Source organism: Eschrichtius robustus, chromosome 12, assembly GCF_028021215.1.
Source record: "Eschrichtius robustus isolate mEscRob2 chromosome 12, mEscRob2.pri, whole genome shotgun sequence".
NCBI lineage: Eukaryota > Metazoa > Chordata > Mammalia > Artiodactyla > Eschrichtiidae > Eschrichtius > Eschrichtius robustus.
In genome coordinates this window covers 23,808,042-23,830,884 of record NC_090835.1, presented here as the reverse complement: position 1 = coordinate 23,830,884, position 22,843 = coordinate 23,808,042, and the positions used below count along the sequence as shown (strand labels likewise).

Here is a 22,843-nt window from a genome sequence, read left to right as displayed (position 1 = left end):
AAAAAAAGATGAGGGGTGAACATTTCCTAACTCCATTCTATAAGGTAAGTATTACCTGATAACAAAACCAGAAAAAAACAGGAAACTATAGACCTTTATGAGTAAACATGCAAGAATTCTCTACAGTCAGTAAAACCAAGAGCTGGTTCTTTGAAAGGGTAAACATAATTGACAAACCTCTGGCCAGGCTCACCAAGAAAAGAGAGAGGACCCAAATAAACAAAATAAGAAATGATAAAGGAGAAATAACAACCCATACCACAGAAATACAAAAAACCGTTAAGGTAATAAATACTATGAACAAATTCATATATGAATTTGGCATTTGTATATGCCAACAAATTCGACAGCCTAGAATAAATGGACAAGTTTCTAGAAACATACAGCCCACCAAAACGGAATCAAGAAGAAACAGATAATTTGACCAGATGGATCACTAGGAGTGAAGTAGAATCTGTAAAAAAACAAAAACAAAAAAACTCTCTACAAACAGAAGTCCAGGACTAGGATGGCTTCACAGGCAAATTCTACCAAACATACAAAGAAGAACTTATACCGATCCTTCTCAAACTCTTCCGAAAGATTGAAGAGGAGGGAACACTCCCAAAGACATTCTATGAAGCCACCATCACCCTGGTACCAAAATCAGACAAAGACACTACCAAAAAAAGAAAATTACAGGCCAAATCTTTGATGAATAGCGATGCAAAAATCCTCAACAAAATATTACCAAACTGAATGCAACAACACATAAAAAAGATCATACACCATGACCAAGTTGGATTCATCCCAGGGTCACAAGGATGCTTCAACATACGCTCATCAATCAATGTGATATACCACATCAACAAAGGAAAAGACAAAAACCACATGATCATCTCGATAGATGCAGAAAAAGCATTTGATAAAATTCAATATCCATTCATGATAAGAAATCTTACCAAAGTGGGTACAGAGGGAACATATGTCAACATAATAAAAGCTATTTATGACAAACCCACCACCGAGTATATAATACTCAACAGTAAAAAGCTGAAAGCCTTCCCGCTGAAACCTGGAATAAGACAAGGATGCCCACTCTTACCACTTCTATTCAACACAGTGTTGGAAATCCTAGCCACAGCAATCAGACAATAAAAAGAAAAAGTATCCAAATCCAAAATGAAGCAACCCACAAGGGCTTAACTTCCGAAATATACAAACAGCTCGTACAGCTCAATATCAAAAAAACAAACAACCCAATCAAAAAACGGGCAGAAGACCTAAACAGACATTTCTCCAAAGAAGACATACAGATGGCCACCGGGCACATGAAAAGATGCTCAACATCGCTAATTATTAAGAGAAATGCAAATCAAAACTACAATGAAGTACCAACTCACACTGACTTGTATAAAAAAAAGACCTTCTGTAAGCTAAAAAATAAATACTTGTTTGTTAATAAATTATAAGAAAAAAATCTTAACAAACATACTAACAAACCAGGGCTTCCCTGGTGGCACAGTGGTTAAGAATCCGCCTGCCAATGCAGGGGACACGGGTTCGAGCCCTGGTCCAGGAAGATCCCACATGCCGCGGAGCAACTAAGCCCGTGCACCGCAACTACCGAGCCTGCGCGCCACAGCTACTGAGCCTGAGTGACACAAGTACTGAAGCCCACGCACCCAGAGCCCATGCTCCGCAACAGAGGAGGCACCGCAATAAGGAGTAGCCCCCGCTCGCCGCAACTAGAGAAAGCCCGTGCAACAACGAAACCCAACATAGCCAAAAATAAATAAGTAAAAAATAAATAAATTAAAAATATAAATTAAAAAAACAACAACAAGAAACTAACAAACCAAATCCCATAACATATAAAAAGATCTTATACCGTGACCAAGTTGCATTCATCCCAGGAATGCAAAGTTGTTTTAACATCCCAAAATGTAATACACCATATCAGTAAAATAAAGGGAAAAAATCACGTGATTCAACAGATGCAGAAAAAGCATTTCACAAAATCCAACACAAAACACTCAACAGGGCTTCCCTGGTGGCGCAGTGGTTAAGAATCCACCTGCCAATGCTGGGCCACAGGTTCAAGCCCGGGTCCGGTAAGATCCCACATGCTGGGGAGCAACTAGGCCCGTGTGCCACAACTACTGAGCCTGCGCTCTAGAGACGGCGAGCCACAACTACTGAGCCTGTGTGCCACAACTACTGAAGCCCGTGCGCCTAGAGCCCATGCTCCGCAACAAGAGAAGCCACCGCAAGGAGAAGCCCGCACACCGCAACAAAGGGTAGCCCCTGCTCGCCACAACTAGAGACAGCCCGCACACAGCAATGAAGACCCAGCGCAGCCAAAAATAAATAAATTTATTCAAAACAAAACACTCAACAAATTACAAATAGAAGGGAAATTCATCAACTCAGTGAAGGTCATCCATGAAAAACCCACAGCTAACGTCATACTTAATGGTGAAAGACTGAATGCTTTTCCCCTAAAATCAGGAAAATGACAAGGATGTCTACCCTCATCCTTTCTATTCAACATTGTACTGGAGAAGCTGGTCAGGGCAATTAGATAAGAAAAAGAAATAAAAAGCATTCAGATTGGAAAGGAAAAAAACTACCTTTTTGCAAATGACATGATGATCATATATAAAGAAAATCCTAAGGAATTCACTGAAAAACTATTAGAACTAATAAATGATTTCAACATAGTTACAGGATACAAAATCAACATAAAATTCAATCCCATTTCTATACACTAGCAATGAAAATTTAAAAATGAAATGAAGAACTCCATTTAAGTAGCACCATAAAGAAGAAACACCAACAGGAACAAATTTAGCAAAAGAAATGTGAGACCCGTATAATGGAAGCTATAAAATTTCATTGAAAGAAAGTGAAAAAGAGCTACAAAAAGATGGAAAGACATCACATGTTCACAGATTGGGAAGACTGAATATTATGATGGCAATACTCCCCAAATTAATCAAGAGGTTCAATGCAATCCCTATTTCAAAATCCCAGTTGTGTTTACTGCATAAATGACAAGCTGACCCCAAAATTTATGGGGACATGGGGGGGGGGGGAACCATAATAGTCAGAAGAATCTTCAACTAGAAGACCAAAATTGGAGGACTATGTATGAGATAATAAAATTGTACAACTCTTAGAAGAAAACATAGGTGTAAATATTTGTGACCTTGTCTCTGGCAATAGTTTCTTAGATATGATATCAAAAGTACAAATGACAGAAGAAAAAAAAAAGAAAGAAATTGGACTTAATCAGAATTTAAAACCTTTGTGCTTCAAATGTCAAGAAAATGAAAAAAAAAAAAAAACCACCCACAGATTGGTAGAAAATATTGGCAAACCTTAATATCTGCTGAGGATCTAGTATCCATAATATATAAAGAACTCTTATAACTCAACAATGAAGAGACAAATGACCAATTAAAACATGGGCAGAAGATCTGAGTAGCCAATTTTCCATGGCAGATATACATATAAGTCCACTAAGCATGTGAAAACATACTCAACATCATTAGGCATTAGGGAATTGCAAATCAAAACCACAGTGAGATTCCACTTCACATCCACTAGCATAGGTAAAATTTAAAAGGCAGTACCAAGTGTTGACAAGGATGGGGAGACATCAGACTCCTCATACCTTGTTGAGGGGCAAATGAAATGGTGCAGCCACTTTGGAAAACAGTTTGGCAGCTCCTTAAAAAGTTTAGCATGGAGTTACCGTATGACCCAGCAATTCCTTTCCTAGTATATAACCCAAGAGATTTCACACAAAAACTTGTACAGAAATGTTCATAGCAGCATTATTTATAATAACCAAGAAGTGGAAACCACCGGATGAACGGCTAAATAAATGTATACCCATACAATGGAATATTTATTCAGCCACTTAAAAAGTAATGAAGTACTAAAAATACATGATAAAAAAATTATACTAAGTGAAAAAGGCTAGTCACAAAAGACTATGTATCGTAGGATTCCATTTATATGAAACATCCAGAATAGGTAAATCATAGAGACCTAATGCAGAGGAGTGGCTGCCAGGGGAGGAGACAGAGTGACTGCTAATGGTTTTGTGGTTTCTTTTTTGGGTGATGAAAATGTTGTAAAATTAGATAGTAGTGAGGGTTACACAACTGTTCCATATTCTAAAAACCATTGACTTGTACACTTTAGAGGGGTGAATTTTATATGTAAATTATACTTCTCTTTTAAAAAACACTTTGTTTAAATATAATTTCCTTAACAATATCATTCACCTATTTAAAGTGGACAATTGCACGGTTCTTCGTATATTCACAAATATGTGTAACCATCATCACAGTCAACTTTAAGAACATTTTTCGTCACCTCAGAAAGAACCTCTGTACCTTTAGCTATCACCCCTCTCCCTCCACCCCTCCCCAGCCCTAAGGAACCACTTATCTACTTTCTACCTTTACAGGTTTTCCTAATTTGGACATTTTATGTGAATGGAATCATATATAACATAGTCTTTTGTGACTGACTTGGTTCACCTAGCCTTATATTTCAAGGTTCGTCTACATTGTAAGACTGATTCCTTTTTATGACCTAATAGTAGTCCTAATTGTATGCCTATACCACACTTTATTTACCCATTCATCAACTGATGGGCATTTGGGTCATTTCCACTTTTTGGCCAGTATGAGTAATGCTGCTATGAACATTCTTGTACAAGTTTTGACGTGGACATACGTTTTGTTTCTCTTGGGTATTTACCTAGGAGTGGAATTGGCGGGTGATATCGTAACTCTACGTTTAACTGTTTGAGACACTTCCAAACCGTTCTCCAAAGCGGCTACGCCAGGTTGTATTCCCCTCCCCCAAAGCGTAGGAGGCTTCCTCACCAACACTTGTTGGTATCCGACTTTTTGATTCTAGCTAGCCTAGTGGGCGTGAAGGGGTTATACTACCATTTTATAAAAAAGGAGTGGGAGATTCCCACAGAGCTTGAAACTTTGATCTCCTGCCAAGTGTTTTCATGATTCCCATTAGTACTTGATGATTGTTTGCGTTGGAGCCTGAGTGAAAATGTGGAGGTGGCTCTGAGAAATGTGTCAAAACTGCTGCATCTCACAATACGCCAGGGTCACAGGCCGGAGGCTGGGGGCAGCGTGTCCCAAGTCCTGCCGTGCCTCATATCCAAAGGGAGAGATTATGCCCTGTGGTAGGAGACAGGACGGAGGTGCAGAAAGTGCAATTTCAGGGAGCTCTGTGACAACAGAATGGTCAGGGACCAGAAACCCAAGGAACAATGGATGGCACGGCTATTCCATCCTAGGCAATGGGGGGCCATGTGCACAGTGCCCATGAGAATGACAGTAAAGACAGCTGATTTGGCAGGGCTGCTACCACGTTGATAGTGTTCTTAAGGCTTCCTGCTGGACTGGGTCAGGAGAAAGGAAAGCAAGCCTGCTCTCAGAAGTGATGGAGGTGCTGGTGAGTGGGTGTGTGGAAGGAGGACACCTGTATCTTGATGTCAGCAGGCACGCTGGCTACTGCTGTGCCCAAAAAGTAGGACAGAGAAGTGGACCACTGGGGTCCCCAGACCCTACGGGAGCCCCTGCTTGGGAATATCACACCCAAGGCTCAAGGCAGACCAGAGGGATGAAAGGCAGCAGGACGCACACCTGCCCAGCAGTTCCAGTCAGGCCCGGGAGTGCCACCCTCGCTCCTGCTTAGAGCAGAAACCAGCAACAACTCAAAATTCATCTCGTTCTTTGAACACATCTTACTGAGCATGAGGCTGCATCATCTCTAATTGAGTGTGGTGTGTGGTGCCTGTGTGCACGTACGTGTGAGTGTATATGTGTGTGTGTCTCTGTGTTCAGATGCTCACCATTTTCTGTGCTCTTTGCAGCCAAACTTGGATCCCGACCACCCCTGGTCCAAAAGATGGCAAGAGCTACATGCCAACAGTCAGGAGGAAAAAAGAATTTAAAGCTGCAAGTGCCGATTCCAGTGCTTTGGAGACACGGCAAGAGTGCAAGTCAACATGAAGGAATTATTTTTACTACAGCAACTGTTCTCTCCTGAGGCTCATTCTTCCTGTATTTAACCTTTCATTCTTGGGGTTGGAAAGAAACACACAGGAAAACCCCAGCCTCGTATGCTGAGTAAATTCACAGCTAAATCCGGGCACCAGTGCTGTCTTGAAACAACACAGCCATCTTCCTGTAACTGACTATTTGCCGTGTAACTGAAGCAGCTCGTCCTCGCTCCTGATTAAACGCACGCACTCCAAGAACCACATAATGAGGCGACGGCACCGTAAACACGACTGTGTGGTTTCAGTGGGAAACAAATTGTATCCAGCAGCTGATGGGTAACCATGGGCTAGGGTTGACTCTGATCACAGGAATCACTCCCATGGTGAAGCCTCCTGGCCTCCTTACCCTTTGTGGGGGAAACAAAAAATCACAAGGACAGTCTTACCACACACGAAACCCTCTGGCGGCACGGCAAAGATGCTCCGGCCCTTCAGGGACTCTGGGTGGGCACAGGTGGCTGTCACGAAGCCCTGCAGCGTCCTGCTCAGCAGCCACGGGGGCAGCCACTTCAGCTGGCAGTCGCACAGGAAGCTGTCGCTGCTGATATGGCTGAAAGCAAGACAGAAGGGTCGTGTGAAGTGTGACCGCAAAGAAGGGATACTCGCCTCTGTGCCCGGAATGACCCATCGCCGCCGATCAGCTTCTGCCGTGAAAGTCAGCAAGCTTGAATGGGAGATGCTCTTTCTTACGGTTCCTCTCCTGCTACCTAGAGCGGTTAAGTACGGTCTACCTGGAGACTGTGAGAAAACGCAGCTTCTGGCTCAGTGGGTTAGATTCTGCGTCGCTAACAGGCCGCCAGGTGGTGCCGACTCCGCTGGTCTAAGGGCCACACGTCAAGCAGCAGCCACCTGGAGTTCACACGTGTTCCACGACAGCCACTGCGCTCCTGTGACCCCAGGGACGCCGTCTCCCGGCCTCTGACCATCCCACAGACAGGAGTAGCACAGCCCCCTCTCTGCTTCTTCCCACCCCCCTGATAAGCCACTTGGAGCGGCCAAGCTCAATCTGAGACTCCGATCTAGAGTCCGAAACAAGCCCCGAGAAGGGCTCCTTTTTCTATACGGCTGCTCTGTTTTTATTTGGCAGAGCTGCATGTTTTCTTGCACCCAAATGTCAGCCTCGCGGGCGTGCTCCCCTCTTGTTTGTGTATATATCTCCACACCAGCGCTATTCAGGAGGCCGGCAGGATTCGGCTCCGCTCCCTAAATAGTGCCTGTGAGTTAATTGCCACTGCCCAGGGAGCATGAGAACGCACAACTTGGGTTTTGTGAGGCTCCAACCAAAACAGAGAATATTTTCTTTTTCCTTTCTCAGCAACTGAGGATCAGCTTTTTCAACAGAAATCGGAATCGCCATCTCAGCGGACATTCCTTCCTGAGGAGTCACTTGAAGATAAGTCAGCTGAGGGGTTGAGCTGCCGTGTTCCTGGAAGACCTCGGGCTGTGAGCTCAAGAGCGGAGGTTAGCCCGGCACGAGGATGGACACCGGACTTATGACATGCGCTCCCCTGGAATAAACTGTCCCCAGTACATGGTGACAAAAAAGGGGTACCGGGATGCTCAGAAATTCCCAAAATGTCACATGGGCCAGTGTTAGAGCAATGGCCTCCCCCCATCCCCCACCATATTCCTCAGGCCCCTTTCTCGTTCTCTATTTCACTCTGACCTTCTAATGAGCAGGGCAACCATCAAACTAGTCAACAGCAAGGCAGAATGAACCTGAAGGCAGAGAACCCAAGGCAGACGAAATTACACAGAATCTGCTCTTCGCTGCTGGTCCTCACTGTTCCCAAACGAGCTGGGCATTTTAACCAAATAATTTTGGGAAGTGCTCCTTCAAGACTGAAATAATTGAGCTCAAAGCCATTATAACTGGGATGCTTGCCCACATTAGACCTTACAATCAGCCCTAGGTTTTGTATTTGATGGGCGGTAGGGCTGTGCTTAGCGATACGTGCAGAGCGGCTCTGTTGAGGAGTCACTGTAGGTGGCGGACGGGCCCTCACAGCTGAGCACGAAGAAATGGCTGAATCACACCCGCCTCTGGAGAGCTTCCCAGGGCAGGCTGTGTGTGGTGGTCGGGAAGGCTGCCGCCAGGCACGGGAGAACTCACGAGCCCAGGCGAAGAGTGGAAAGGGCCTCTCCCCCCGTCAGAAGCACCTACGGCTTCCCATCAAGGGGCATCTGATGTGCCTGCCCCTTTCCGCAGGAAGGCCTGGGCACTACACACGGAAGTCGAGGGGAGGACACTGGCCACTGGGGAGACTTTAGGCCCTTATGTCGGGGACAGGGACATATTTCACTTGAACCACAGGAACAAACTGGAGAAAACAAATTTGACGTTTATCCTTGATCAGACATGTGTTTGGGGGCTTCCCTGGTGGCGCAGTGGTTGAGAGTCTGCCTGCCAGTGCAGGGGATGCGGGTTCGAGCCCTGGTCTGGGAGGATCCCACGTGCCGCGGAGCAACTAGGCCCGTGAGCCACAACTACTGAGCCTGCGCGTCCGGAGCCTGTGCTCCGCAACAAGAGAGGCCGCGATAGTGAGAAGCCCGCGCACCGCGATGAAGAGTGGCTCCCCCTTGCCGCAACTAGAGAAAGCCCTCGCACAGAAACGAAGACCCAACACAGCCATAAATAAATAAATAAATAATTAAAAAAAAAAAAAAAAAAGAAATGTGTCTGGAAAGGGTTAAGCCTCACACCGTGCATTCAGGGCATTTGATGGCCGAGCTCCCTAGAGAATTCCCTGCCTCCTCTGCATGAAACCCTCCGCACACCGAGGGGTCCAGACCTCAGAAGACGGCAGGTACTCGGGGTGGACAGAAGGCCGTCCTAAAGAATGAGTTAGGATGAACGGGACGGAGGGAGAGAAATGGAGGCACCCGGTGGGACACCGCCTTCCCCTCCACAAGCACAAATCGCCTCCGAGACCAAGCCTAGGCCGGATGGGGGATCATCGGTGACCCCAAGGCTCTGCAGCTTCCCGCAGCCAACAGGCACGGCCATTCTGGGCCCCCCGCCTGCAGCCATCCCGGCACTCCGCTGGCTTATATCGCACATTTTCATGGTTCCAACGCCAAGTGTGTTTCTAATCATCGCTTGTGGAAATTTACCCAGAGGATGACTAAGTGCACAGCACAACCTGCCTTGATCCAATGGGGGAAGAAAATGACCAAGTGGGATTAACCGTTTCTCCCATCAGAGGACTGGGCCCACGGCCAGCCCCAGCTGGGTACATGCAGCGATTGACGGGAAGCCTAGGCAGGGGGCCAAGGCTGAGCCTCCAGAACCACACAGATGCATTTGCGGGGGAGGGGATCCAAGCACCTGGAAGGGCCCAGTTAGTCCCAACTAGAAAACTGTCTCAGGAAACCTGAGTCTCTAGGAGGCCCAAAGGAAAACCTTCTCTCCCTGTCCTGCTCTCTTTCTCTCTCTTCCCTCTAACTGGATCTTTTTCACTTCCAGCATTTTATTTGGAAAGTTTCAAAGACAGAAATGCTGGAGGGAAATGCACCGTGAACACCCACAGACTCACCACTTTGTAAAATCTGAATGTTTTGTGATACCTGCTTTATCACATTATCTATCCATGTGTCCATCCTTCCACGAACTCCCGTTCTAAGATCAGGACCCTTATGAGAAAGGGCACCAACTCGACAGACTTGAATCTCGCAGGACACTAAACGTCGTGAGGCCAGGGCCCGTCCACCTCGCCTCCCCTCACTCACCCAAGGGAAAGTCACCGGGGCCTCTTCCTGCTTTGGTTTCCAACTATGGGGACCGCACCCCCCTACTGCCCCATTCCTCCCCTCCCCGCCGCCACCGAGGGTCCACCAGGATTGGCTGCAGGAACGAGGATGAGCTCAGGGTGTAAAGACGGCCATTGGCATGTCCGATTTTCTCAGCACTTGTAGGAACCCAAAGCTGCACCTTTAGGGAACTAAACATTATGGCTCAAACTCACTGGCTGCAGAATCGGATTCACGAACAGGAAGAAGAAAGGAAACTTGGGTGTTGCTACCTGAATACTTAGATGAGCTCCTCTGCCAGAGACTAGGACACAGGCAAGCTCTTCTCACCTCGTCGCCCACGGGCCCACACGGAAAGTCTGCAGCGGCAACATCACGGCCTACAAATGCCACGGGGGCCCTGGGAACACACGTGGGCTGGGCGCCTCCTCACTATCCCATGGTACGTGTCACCATCCCACGGAGAGCTCTGCCCTGCTCACAGCCCACCCAGATCTTTTAAGAAGCCCCTCTCAATACAGGCCCTTCATTGTAGGCACCCCTAAAAGATGAAGCACTTGTCCTTGACATAATGAAAGGGATGATTATCCATTTTACAGAAGAGAGTTTGTTTCACATCATCCAGAGCAGCGGTTAGTCAACGACAGCCTGCAGTCCCACTGCCTGTTTTTGTAAATAAGAATTTATTGGCACACGGCCACACCTATTCGTTTACGTATAATTTATGGCTGATTTCTGCTACAAGAGTCAAGTTGTCATGGCAGAGGCCCTGTGGCCCAAAAAGTTGAAAATATTTACTGTGGCCCTGTAAGAAAAAGTATACTGACTCCTGATTCAGAATAAGCCCCCAGAGGGCATTTTTTTCAAAAAGACAATTGAACTTACAGACAACTATAAACGATCGCAACTATTATATAAAATAAAGCCTAATGCAATTAAGGCACTTCTTACTCTGAAATCCTCTACTCATGTTAACTGGGGCCACGGAATCCTGGGTACTTACAGCTCTTTAAGATTCTTCATCTTCACAAAGGCATCAAACTGGACAGATCTGATTGCATTCTCTCCAAGGTTCCTGAAAAAGAACATTCTTTACTTAGGCAAAGAAACTCCAGGTGCCCTTCAAGTCAACCACGTGTTTGAGCCACGACGCTCAGGGATTTTTCCTGACAGCCCAGGCTTCGCCAACGAACCACAGGCACTAGCCAGACACCCGTGTCCTGTCCTAAGGCCACTGTTAAGTGGCTGTTATTTCACCTACATTGACACAAGCAAGTGGAATAACTCCGGAACGAGCCAGCCTTAAGGGTGGCATCAAAGCTAAGCCAAGGCCCGCTCAGCAAGTCAACAGGCAAAACTTTCCCAACAGAATTGTGGTCGCACTTGATTCAAAGACAAAATACCCTAAGAATCAAGTGCTAGAGGCAGCCGCCTCAGTTGGTGACACACGGACGTCTCAGGGCTGGCTCCGTCCTCTTCCTCCCAGGCTCTCAGAGGCGAACACACCAGGAGGAACTTCCCAGTTAAACCCAACGTGTACTCAGCACTGCTGCGCTGCTTTAGCAGTATAAAGGGTCCTGGTGGAAGTGGAAGGGAGCCCAGGGCCCGAGCAGGCCCAGGCAATGGGGAGGCCAGGCAGAAGGACGGTATTTATCTGAACACCGAGTGGCCATATGCTCTGTAACCGTTTCTGCCATAGGCAAAACGAAGGCCAAAGTTGAAGGTGACTTATAATGAGAAGGAAGCAGCTGGCGTTTCCAAATAGCCTGTTTCTCGGTTTACAAAGATGCTTTTCAATTGCTCGCAGACTTCCCCGGCAGCCGTGTTTGGCAGGCCTGTGCGTCAGGGAAGGTACTCACAGGTGCTCCAGACCTTCCAGCCCCGAGAACGCTCTCTTAGCCACGGACTTTATCTTGTTTCCTGACAGAGTTCTGCAGTTTCCAAACATCCAGAAACAGAGGTGGGGTGGGAGCGGGAGGGAGAGCAACAAGGGAGGGTGGGGAGAAAGAGAACACACAATTAGGGTGGTGCTATCTGATAAGTCTGTCCAGGGAGAGGCAGGTGGAAATCTGACCTGTGCCAAGATTATGCATCTGAGGTATGCGGGCCCTCCCCCTTCTGAAATGAAATACTTTTATCTTTATTAGAATTTAACAGTGATGACAGGTAGGAATTGCATGCACTGTCTTGCCAAAAAGGCCCCTTGCAGTGTTAAGTGGAAATCACCTTGTCCAGCCCGGGCTCTCTCTCTCTCTCTCTCTAAGGACCACCCTGCGGGGAGTGTAGCCATAGTCCCACAGGGGAGAGAGAACTCATCACTGCTCCAGCGAGAGGAAGCAGAGTCAGGAGGAAAACTCTTGGAATTAAAAACTACCACCCACTTCTGAAAACTGCCTTCTGGGGATAAAGGTTCCCAGAGGAGGCAAGAGGAGGACAGGACAGTGGGTACCTATTGAGATGGCCCCCCAGCTCTCGGGCACACGCTGGCAGCCAGGATGCGGCCATAGTGTGCTGCACCCCTGCCTGCGAGAAGGCCCCTCGGCTCTTCAGCAAGAGCCCGGGTTTTAAATGATGCCAACGGCCCGAGGTTATTAAATCCTAGATAGACAGGTCCTCAACGGTCAGCCCCCAAGGCTATCTAATGCCTGTAGCTGGACCATCTACCCATGAGAAGGGGGGGGTCTCGCTGCCAGAGAATTCCAGTCACAATCTCAGCAGTGACTGTCAACAGTTTTCTCAGAAACCCAAGTCTGGCCCCTGCAGTACACGTGGAAGAAATGGATGCTTCTTCCACGGGCTGTGTCATCCAAAGGGAAGTCTGTGTCTGGACTTAGGGTAGGGGTGGCACCTAGAGTGGCTGGACATTGGGAATGAAAAGCATCAAGGTTCCAGTTTTCCCTCCTCGTTATCAGATGCTCTGATGAGAGCCCACCAAGGCGTTCCCTCTAACTGCTGCTGGCACAGGAAATTCTGCCAGCGAACACCTGAGGTAATGCTGACAAGTACGGGGCTCTTTGACTGTGGTGTCCACCGGGACTCCCCAAAGGGTAGGTTAAGAAGGACATGGGCTGCTGGGAGCCAGCTCCTGGGAGGTCTCAGAACCGCAGGTGTGGGACAGGGACTCCCAGGCACCAAGGGCAGGTGGTCAGGAGAAAGCCTTAGAGAAAGGCAGGCCGGCTCAGCCCCTCACCAGGAGGGGGAATTCCTTGTCTAGAACCCACCGAGAATCAGGGGAAAGATCTTGACTGAAGACCAGATCTGTCTTCAGACCTTCGTTAAGATGGGACCCACAAGGGAAGAAAACAGCAAGCACACAGCCCTCCCTGAAAAGAGGAAAGAAAAGAAATGCAAGCCTTGAAGAAAACCAAAGATGGCAGGACAGCCTGGCACTGCCTGCCACGCAGGCCCCGGGCTTCCACCCAAGTGCCAAAGGCTCCTGGGGCCCGGGAGACAAGGACCAGGAGGCTGCCTCCGGGAGATGGGATCACACACACAGAGAACCCAGCCCTCGCCAGGGGACTCGGGAGGCAGCTGGACCACAGGGCTGCCGCACCCGCCCCGGGTCCTCTGCTGATGCAGCCGCCCTGGCAACTCTGGGCTCGGCTCTCAAGACAGAGCAGCTCTGTGCCCTGCCTCCGGAGGGTCAAGGAGCACCACGGCCAGAGACCCCTTTGCCTTCTCCTTCTCTGGGCGGCAGTCTGCATGGGTGTGAGAGCAACCTCATGCTGAAAGCGTTTCCACGACTGCACCGCAGAGCGGGTCCAGCCAGCACCAGCCCGCAGGGCACCGAAGCCCGGCGCTTCTGAGAGCACTGCCAACCTCTCACTCACTCAGATCCCCCAGGCCCAGCCGCTGCGGGCTCCAGGTCCTAGTAAAAGGTATTGAACTGTTTAGTGAAATCTTCCGTAAACGAGATCCAGGAAAAAAAGCTGTGCTTTCTGTCATCCGTTAAATATTAGTCACGTTGGCCTCTCCTACCATGAGGGCAGGCTGTTACTTCTAACGGCGACAATAGCAATAAAACAAACTCTCAAATGCTCGATTATTCAGGGGCTAATCAGCCTGTTGGTGGATTACAGTAGGTCCTCACATTCCCCAGCAGGTGTCTGCGGGTGGGGGCCGGGGCTCGGCTAGCAGACTGTGGTTCCGGTGAAAGGCCGCTGTGTGCGGACGGGAGAGCTGGGGCTGTGGGCCAGGCGTGTCCCCGTGCCTCTGTGCCACGTGCTGGTGGGCAGCGGAGACGTGGCACACCCGATCGACGGCTCCCCGGAAGGCAGAGCCGGCCCCATGTCCCCCGCGCCACCGACCTGGAGCAGGCAGCGACCCTGGGGATCACCTATCAAACCCTCTCCCCCATCCCTGCCAACCCAGCCAAGGGCCTTCCGGCTCTTGCCGCCTTCACCCCAGGAAGGTTGAAGGGCGGAGGCTACTACTGCGGCACTCGGCCCCCTGCCCCCAGGAATGCCCTGGAGAGAGCTGGAACCACGGGGCAGCACCTGCCTCCTCGTCGTCTGCAAGTGACCGAACCCTCCCCTCTGCGGCTGACCTGTGCTCCAGAAACCCTGCCTCCCCTCCTCACGTGCTATGAGCTCGGCGGGCTCCCAGCAGGTGTTCCATAAACATTCTGGAAGGAGGGGCGTCGGGTGGGTGAGTGTAATAACGCCCTGCCAGGAAGCTCAGGATTGAGGAGCCATCCCAAATGGCTGTGTTCAGCAGCTGGAAAAATGAAGGGCAGGGCAGGCTTCACAGACGGAAGCCTTTTATGGCTCTGCTGCTCACTTGTTCCTTTCCTGGAAGACGTTTTAGTTTCGGGCAGGCCTCGGGCACGGCAGGGAGGACCCCGGGTCCTCAGCTAAGGGAGTGCAGGCCAGCCAGCGTGTCCACCTTCCCTTCTGAGGGAGGTCTCTGACCTCTGCCCCTCAGCTGCTTCCACGGCCGGGCCCGCCGGCGGCTCTAGATGGACAGCCTTCCTCGGCTGGCGTGAGCCCCCCCCATTTCTAATGGGTCCAACAGACTCACCACCAGGCCGCTCAAACAGGGCCTCTCGGTGCCACGGCCACGCCGCAGAGCGTCAGGCATTGCGCTCTGGGGAGACCAAAGCAGCACGGGTTCCTCCCCCCTTCATTCAACAAACGTTGACTCAACACCGTTAGCAGTTAGGAAGGCGGCTCCAGGCTGCACACAGGCTGGTTTATGCAGAACCAGAAGCCCGGCGTCCCCAAGGGCCCGGCACACCCCACGAGGCAGGAAGGGTCTCCGTGGCGCGCTCACAGTGCTTTCTAACCGGAGCTGTGCATCCGGATCTCAGGAAAGCATGGGCCTTCCTTTTCCCCTTTTAATGCGGAAGATTTCACACACCCTCGTAGGCAGACGGGAGGGTGTCGTGAGCCCCACGTGCCCGCCACACAGCTACGACCATCATCTGATGGTGCCAATCCTGGTTCATCTCTGCCCACTCCTCATTCCCAACCCCGGCTGGACCACTGGGAATATCTATCACATAGTTTTCTTTTTTTATCTAAGAAGAGGATTCTTTTTTTTATCTTTTGCAATATAACCACAATACCATGCCACCTAAGTAAATGACCGCATATATTTAATCATATTAAGGAACTATTGTTATGGTCCCGATTTCCCCCAGTTGTGTGCATCTCTCCGTCTTTTTTTGGAAAAGGATACAAGAGCCTCCAGGCCCAAGATCCTGATGAGTGGGGCTGGGTGGGAGGAGACTGGACACTGTATTTTACAGGTCACCGTTAACCCACTGCTTCCAAACACCCACGTCAAGCAGCTCAGTGCAAGCGAGGGTTACGGGCACTCGTGCTGCCTTCTTGGGACTTTACACAGGACTGTCACCCTAGTCCAGTGGGTCAAAGTAGGAGAACATGCTGGGGAACAGACAGCAGGCGATTAGGAAGGCAGCTCTAGGCTACGGACAGCGGACAGCTTTTGCAGAACCGGAAGCCCTAGTGCCCTCAAGGGTCGCCGCCCCCAGCTGGCAGGGAAGAGCCTCCTGAAAGCCGTGACACCCAAGAACCGGCTCCAGGTTCCACCGCAGGGACAGGCCCCGCAGAGAAGGCTTGTGTTCAGTGGCTGCTCAGGTGCCCAGCACCCCGGCTCCGCCATCCCCGCAGCTGCATCCTGAGCTTGGGGCTCCTCTGGTCAGTGACAGGCCTCTGTCCCATCCCGTCGTGCTGTCCTGGCTCTTCCCAAGCCTGCTGGGTAAAGGGCCCAGGAGGTGGGGGAGAAAGGAGCATTTTTTTAGGGGAGAAAAAGAAGGCTGACAGGCATTTGTGACCCACTATCAGAACGCAGGAGCCTCAAGAAGAGAACGAATCCTCAGAGAGCCAAAACTGCTGACACTTACAACTCCCAGACTATCAAAAGCGTGAAAAACCCCACTTTTCAAAACAAATTAAGAAACGTTAACTCTACAGAAAGACCCTCCCACCACAGGCTTTCCCGGAGCCTCGCCCTCCACTGCTGCTTTCAAAATATTTACTTCACCCTCGTGCTCTGCTCGGCTCACCGTCACCACAACAGGCTGGGGGAGACGGAGCGGGGACCGTCTTCTGTCTTGTCCTCCTCCAAACCCTCCCCCCCAGCAGCTAGTGAACAGTGATAATAGCTCCCAGCCCCATGCCTGTATGTTCCTTGGGAGGCATCTGTAGAGAGTGCTGGGGAGATGCAGAAAGAGGGTAGGACGAGGGGAGGCACAAGGCTTCGGGGCCACACAGGCGAGTCCCAGCCCTGCCGCCCACCGGCTGTGTGATCTTGGGCAAAATCCCTTCCCCTCTGTTTTCTCAACTACAGCAGAAAGGATGCGTAACACAGCCCGGCCTCCTGAGACAGTCAGATGTGACACACACACACACACACACGCCTCACAAATTCTAGGAGCTTAGAAAAACAAACCCCAAACACCGGAAACCTTGAATAAAAACAGCTACTGTATGGTAATGATTGTTTCCGTTTAAGATTATGATTGACAACAAAAAGACTGCCCGAAGACTCAAAACCATCAAGAGTTACTTAGCTTTAGACGTTTAGAATTTCTAGAAATTCAGTAAGAGGGGAAGACTCCTTTGAGCAAAGAACAACAAAAAAGTTGGCTGTTTTCACATCAGTCAAGAATTGAACGGGAGAAAAGACCCAACGGGCCTCCAAACACCAGCTCTCTAGCCCCAAAGAAACCAACACCCAGGGCAGCGATGAGGTGGCGGGTCAGGGAGAAGGTGGGATGTCTTCTGCCCCCCTATTCAGACTTTCCTTCCCAAACAAAAGAGAATAAATGTGCCAACGCTCCCAGGGGCGGGCGCAGAACAAAGGGTGTAGGGGCCCGTGGAGCCGTCTCCATGCACCAGCCCCACGGATCTTCCAACGCCCAGATACTCACAGCTTGCTGAGGCTGTCAAGCCCTGTGAAAGCACCACTGGTGTCCTCGATTGTCCCCGAAATCTCGTTGTGGTCCAGGTCCCTGGGGAGGAGACAGACAGAAAGCTCACCATTCAGTCTGTGGCAGGAAGAGAGACTCACACCCATTCTGCCATTCTGAAGCTCGAAACATCTCGGTGAGTTCTAGGTGCCCAAACGGAACATCCAGTTAAGATTAGAGGCGTGGGCTTCCCTGGTGGCGCAGTGGTTAAGAGTCCGCCTGCCTATACAGGGGACACGGGTATGAGCCCTGGTCCGGGAAGATCCCACATGCCACGGAGCAACTAAGGCCGTGCGCCACAGCTGCTGAAGCTACGCTCTAGGGCCCGTGAGCCACAACTACTGAGACCACGTGCCACAACTACTGAAGCCCGCGCACCTAGAGCCCGTGCTCTGCAACAAGAGAAGCCACTGCAACGAGAAGCCCGTGCACCACAACGAAGAGTAGCCCCTGCTCGCCCCAACTAGAGAAAGCCCGCGTGCAGCAATGAAGACCCAACGTAGCCAAAAATAATAAATAAATAAATAAATAAATAAATAAAACACATTAAAAAAAAAAAAGATTAGGGGCGTGACCACTGAGCCACCCTGCCACGAGAACTGCCTTTCTCAGCCTCCCCACAAAGCTGACACAGGCCTTGGAGTGGCAGCTTCGCAGCTGCATGTGCTGCTCCCCAGTGGGCAAACGCCAGGCCCCAGGGGAAGGGGTGTAGACGGCACAGGGGAAAGCCTGCTTTGGATTCTGCCCCCAAAGAGCGGACCTCTGGCCACTGCTCTGAGAATGAGTCCGAAAGGTTCCCTAAGGTTCCCATCTGCTTTCACCCCAACCAGGGTCCCTTTCCCGGACTTGACCGAGAAACTGCAGAAGGCACATGGAGGAAAGGACAGGGAAGAAAGAGGCCCCGGCACCGGGCCCTCCCCAGTGGGTTTGGCGCCCAGAGCCCCTGTCTCCCCCCAGGGCCTGCACAGGTGCTGACTCCCAGCCAGGGATGACATCTGGGTGCTGAGTCAGACTTGTGACCCAATTGCCAAGACCAAAGGACGAGGCCAACTTTTCGGCCCAGTCTCCGCCAGCAACGCAAATCACAAGGCCAATGACTCAGCTTCCTCCCCCAGCTTCCAAGGGCAGGTCACCACACCGGGCAAGACACCCCACCTGGCGACCGTGCTGCCCTGGGTTGGCCCTCCCCAACTTTCTACGAGGTCGGCCACACCTCCCCCTCCTGAGCCCCAGCAGACGCGGGCCAGGACCAGAAAGGGTGCTGCTCGGCTCCCGTAAGCGCCCGCGGGGAGGGGAGCTCGGACCTTGGAGTGAAATGCTCATCCTGACCTTTACTTTACAACCGGAAGCTCAGAGCCGAGATCCTGAGGCTGGAAGGGCCTCCCCCTTTCATCAGGTTCCTCCCATTATCTTGGTCCTGAAACACCCGGGACCCGGGGCTGCTGCTCTGTATGCCTGCCTCCCTGCTCCGAGCCCCGGCTGCCAAAGTTTTTCTCATTTCTCTGGCCTCCTCAGTCTGAACGTCCTGGCCTTGTCATTCAGCACGGCCATGGCTCCGAGGCTGACCTCGGCTTGAACAGCCTGGCGTCCGGGCTCTTTCTCACTCCTCCACGACGGCCTGGCATGAAAGCCTTCTCTGCCGTCTCTGCCAAGCGCAAGTGCAAAGGCCTTCCTCCCCGTCATGCCGGAATACGCCGCTCTTTCTGCAGGGGGCACAGCTGGGAGGGAGGCCTCAGACCCCACGGCCACTGCCTGTTGAAATCCAGACGCCGCTCCCACCCCACCCCCCCACTTTATGGCTGGTTGTTCTGTTGCCTGGAAGTTCTCGAAAGCCCAGAAAAGCCCAGAAAATTTTAAGTCCCAGAAAAGCACCCTGCAGCAACTTCTGGCAACTCCCTCCACCTCACGGGGAACTTAGAGGGAAATGACATGGTCATCTCCATTGTGTTAAATGACCCTAAAAAGGCCCCGGGAGAGACACAGGATTCCCTCATCACCTCTTCTGGAAACGGGCGTCCTGGATGCAGGCTATATGCTGAAGAAGTTGAGATGCTAGCCCAAGACACGAGCCTCAGGATTGCCCTGGCTCAGATAAAAATCCTCAGGATTGAAACATGGAAGTCAGCGGGAAGGCTCAGGAAGGGAAAGACGGCCCCAGGGCTGCTATCTGGGGGCGGCAGCGCGCAGCCTGGGGAACCTTTCCCACAGCCGGACGCCACGTCCCGCCAAGCGCACTGCAGGAACCAGTGCGTGGTGATGACAGTTTTTTTTGAGTCGTCATCACTCTAGGCACCACGCCGGGGGGAAGGAGGGACACTTTTCTGCTCAACTGGCTCTTTTTCGATTTATTACATGAAACTTTGAGACTCTGGCACACATCACAGCTCAGCTTTGTATCTAATTCTGACTCGAGACCAATGAGAAGGGAATGCAGCGAAGCAGCTGGTGTGCTCTATTCTGCTCTCCCACCAACCCAACGGGGAAAGACGTACAAGACACGCAGGCTTTTGAGTCCCCGGAAGGCGCCTTCCGCAATGTGACTGATGGAATTGTGGCTGAGGCGTAGGATGCTCAGGCTACTCAGGTCAGCCAGGCTCTCCTCGTCCAGCCGGGTCAGATTATTGAAGGACAGAATCCTGAGGAAGGGGAGGGGAAAGCAAACGTCACAGTCAGGTTGCACGGCATCGCCCTCCCTCTCCTCTCCCGAACGTACAGCCATGGTCGGCCAGTCACCTAGGTCCCAGTGGGAAGGGATACGCCCACAAGGATCCCGAGGGCAAAACGGTCTCACAGCTAGAAACCCACCAGGGCTTGATACCCATACATTGGACTCCTGGAAGGAGGTCTGTAAACTGTGAGCACTACACAGCACAGGGTCGTACGACAAAGAACCACAAGGCTCCAACCCCTGCGTGCACCTGGTGTCCATGGCTGGTCCTGATTCAGGCCGTGACAGATCTCTCACGGCTGTGGCCTGAGACTCTGGACAGGACGCCAGCGGGTTCTCATAGTGAGCAAGGGAGCCGGACAGCCTGCCAACATTGGCCAGCAGAGGGCACCACCAGCCACTGCCTGGAACAAGCCTTCCTCACTGAACTGCAGGCCTCACCTGGGCAGCACCCGGGGGACCAGAGTCTCCCATCCGGGCTACCTTGCCCTCACCCAAGTCAGCCTCTTAGTGTGATCCCCCTACCGTAAGCAGGTAAGGAACACATCCCCAGTCACACACCTTCCCTGAGCATCAGAATCAATCTTTCTTTCCTCCCAGCACAGTCTCTGCATCTCTGACATAGCCCTGGGTTGGGTACTTAAGCATATTAGTCATCTATCCTCAAAAAATGGAATCTCTGGGCTGGGGCAGGAGGAAGGAAAATAAATTCGGAGAAGATTAGCAAGTTTTTAAAGGTAGCAGGGAGTGACAGTTTTTCTCTCCTGGAAAAATAAGTCATAGTGCCTGTCAGTTGCAGAGACCTGGCAGGAGATCAAAATTACATCCTCACCTGCAATTAAAGAATTTAGTTGAAAGGAGGGGCGGGACACACACGTGGAGAGCATCTCTAAATCTGGCTCCAAGGTTACCTGGATGTCGGGCAAAATGCTAGGCTGGTCAGGGGACACTCCCGTGACCTTCTCTGCCCCTTTGGAAGGGCACAGAAGGCAGCCGGAGGGGGGGCACAGGGAGTGTGCCCCTCACCGCTGCCTCAGCACCAGGGCGCACACACCCTCTGCAAGTACAGGGGCTCCGGGGGCTGAGAAGACCTCTCCTGCTTCCCTGTGGCTCCCAGGCCTGACAGCGGAAAACCATGGGTCCTGGGAGTTCCCTAGCAGGGTCAGGGCCTGAGGGAAGAGTCTTTCAGAAGCCATCCCATTCCACGTGAGAATACCGTGCAGGTGCACTGCCTGCAAGGGTCAGGAGGCTAAACCCAAAGGGTTAGCGCGCGCGCGCACACACACACACACACACACACACACACACACACACACACACACTCTGTCTCTCTCTCTCTCTCACTCTCTCACTCTCTCTCTCTCTCTCTCTCTCTCTCTCTCCAAGGAAAGCCAGCCACTGGAAAGAGGTGGGACTATTGATTTTTGCATTAGGTAATGATGGACTCACTGAAATATAAACTCCAGGTCAGAGTGGGGTGGGTGGGGAAGGGAGGGTGGGGGAAGGAGGAAGGGGGCTGGGGGAGGGGGAAAATGTGGGCAAATAGATAAAAACACTAGCTGCAAGACTCAGCACTAGGTTTAAACATCCCCTTAAGTTTGCCTGCTGAGGGCAAGAGACAGACAAGAAAGACAGGCTTGGCACTTGTGATCATTCACTTCAGTGGGTGAGTTTCCTCCTACAGTCAAGCCTAGAAAAAAGAAAACCCACCCAAACTCTCTTAAAAAAAAATAAAGAAACATATTGGACTACACCAGAATTGAACAACCTTGAACATATTAACTTGAGATGAAAACCATGTCGAGGAGGTACTTGTTTTCCTCCAAAAACCCCAATCTTCTAGACATGGGATTAAAACAAAGGGACATGACTGTGTCCACCAAGTCCCAGGAAATGCTGCTTTCATGATCAACGACCCACCAGGACATGGCAGGATAGCCCAGGCCCCAGCCCCTCCCCACCCAGGAGAGAGCCTGTCACTGCGGGTGTCAGGGACCCTGGGTGCCAGCTCAGGGGATCCCAGTCCCAGCCTGGAGCCCCGTGGGGGAAATCTCTTTACGTGAAGTATAAGCACACATTCCCGTCAGCACGGGAGCCTCGCTACCAGGCCAAGGGACCCAAAGCTGGGGAGGGGAAGGAGCCAGGTGCCTGGGCCACTTGTCAGGGGAAGGACGACAGAAACCACATGACAGAAACTACATGCACGTAGAAACTCTCCCACGGTCAGTGTGTCGCCGTCTCTCGGGTTCACTGTCCTTTCTGTGTTTGAGCCCCAATACGGGCACACCTCGTTTTAGTGTGCTTTGCTATATTGTGCTTTGTAGATATTGCATTTTTTTTTTTTTAACTAATTGAAGGTTTTGGCAACCCTGTGTAGTCAGATGATGGATAGCATTTTCTAGCAGTGAAGTATTTTTTAATTAAGATCTGTACATCATTTTTTAAGACATAATGCTGCTGCACACTTAACAGACTACAGTATAGCATAAAGACACTTTTCTATGCACTGGGAAGCCAAAAAGTGTGTGACTTGCTTTACTGAGGTGGTCTGGAACCGAACACGCAGTATCGCTGAAGTCTGCCCGGAGCCCCTCTCGTGAGAGAAGCACGTGTTATGTGGTGTAGCCATTCGTAGACAGAGGCTCTCAGAACAGCCACCCTTCGACAGCAGCCCCTGCTAATGTGAAGTGGGGCGAAGAATAGAGATGAGCTGGGAGTCAGGCCCCAGTGACTGCGATCCGCGGGGCCTCGGGGTCCCGTTCCGGGCCTGCCTGCTGGGGGCTCTTTCCTCCCTCCGCAACAGGCCCCCGAACCCCCAAGCCCGCCGTGCCGTGGGATGCGCGGCCCAGAGCTCCCCGGGCTCTGGAGGAGTCACCTCCGGGCCGTGTCCACAAAACACCTG

General features: G+C 51.0%; 1 protein-coding gene across 1 annotated transcript in view; it reads right to left on the bottom strand.

Annotated features, from left to right (window-relative positions):
* The window catches only part of LRIG1 (leucine rich repeats and immunoglobulin like domains 1), a 120,525-nt gene that overhangs the window by 9,994 nt on the left and 87,688 nt on the right, over window positions 1-22,843 (bottom strand). Inside the window, exons 8-12 of the mRNA XM_068559133.1 lie at window positions 19,766-19,909; window positions 17,235-17,315; window positions 11,698-11,769; window positions 10,842-10,913; window positions 6,475-6,638 (exon numbers count right to left, since the gene is read on the bottom strand). Of these exons, the coding sequence (XP_068415234.1) occupies window positions 6,475-6,638; window positions 10,842-10,913; window positions 11,698-11,769; window positions 17,235-17,315; window positions 19,766-19,909 (533 nt within the window). The remainder of the gene's footprint in view (window positions 1-6,474; window positions 6,639-10,841; window positions 10,914-11,697; window positions 11,770-17,234; window positions 17,316-19,765; window positions 19,910-22,843) is intronic.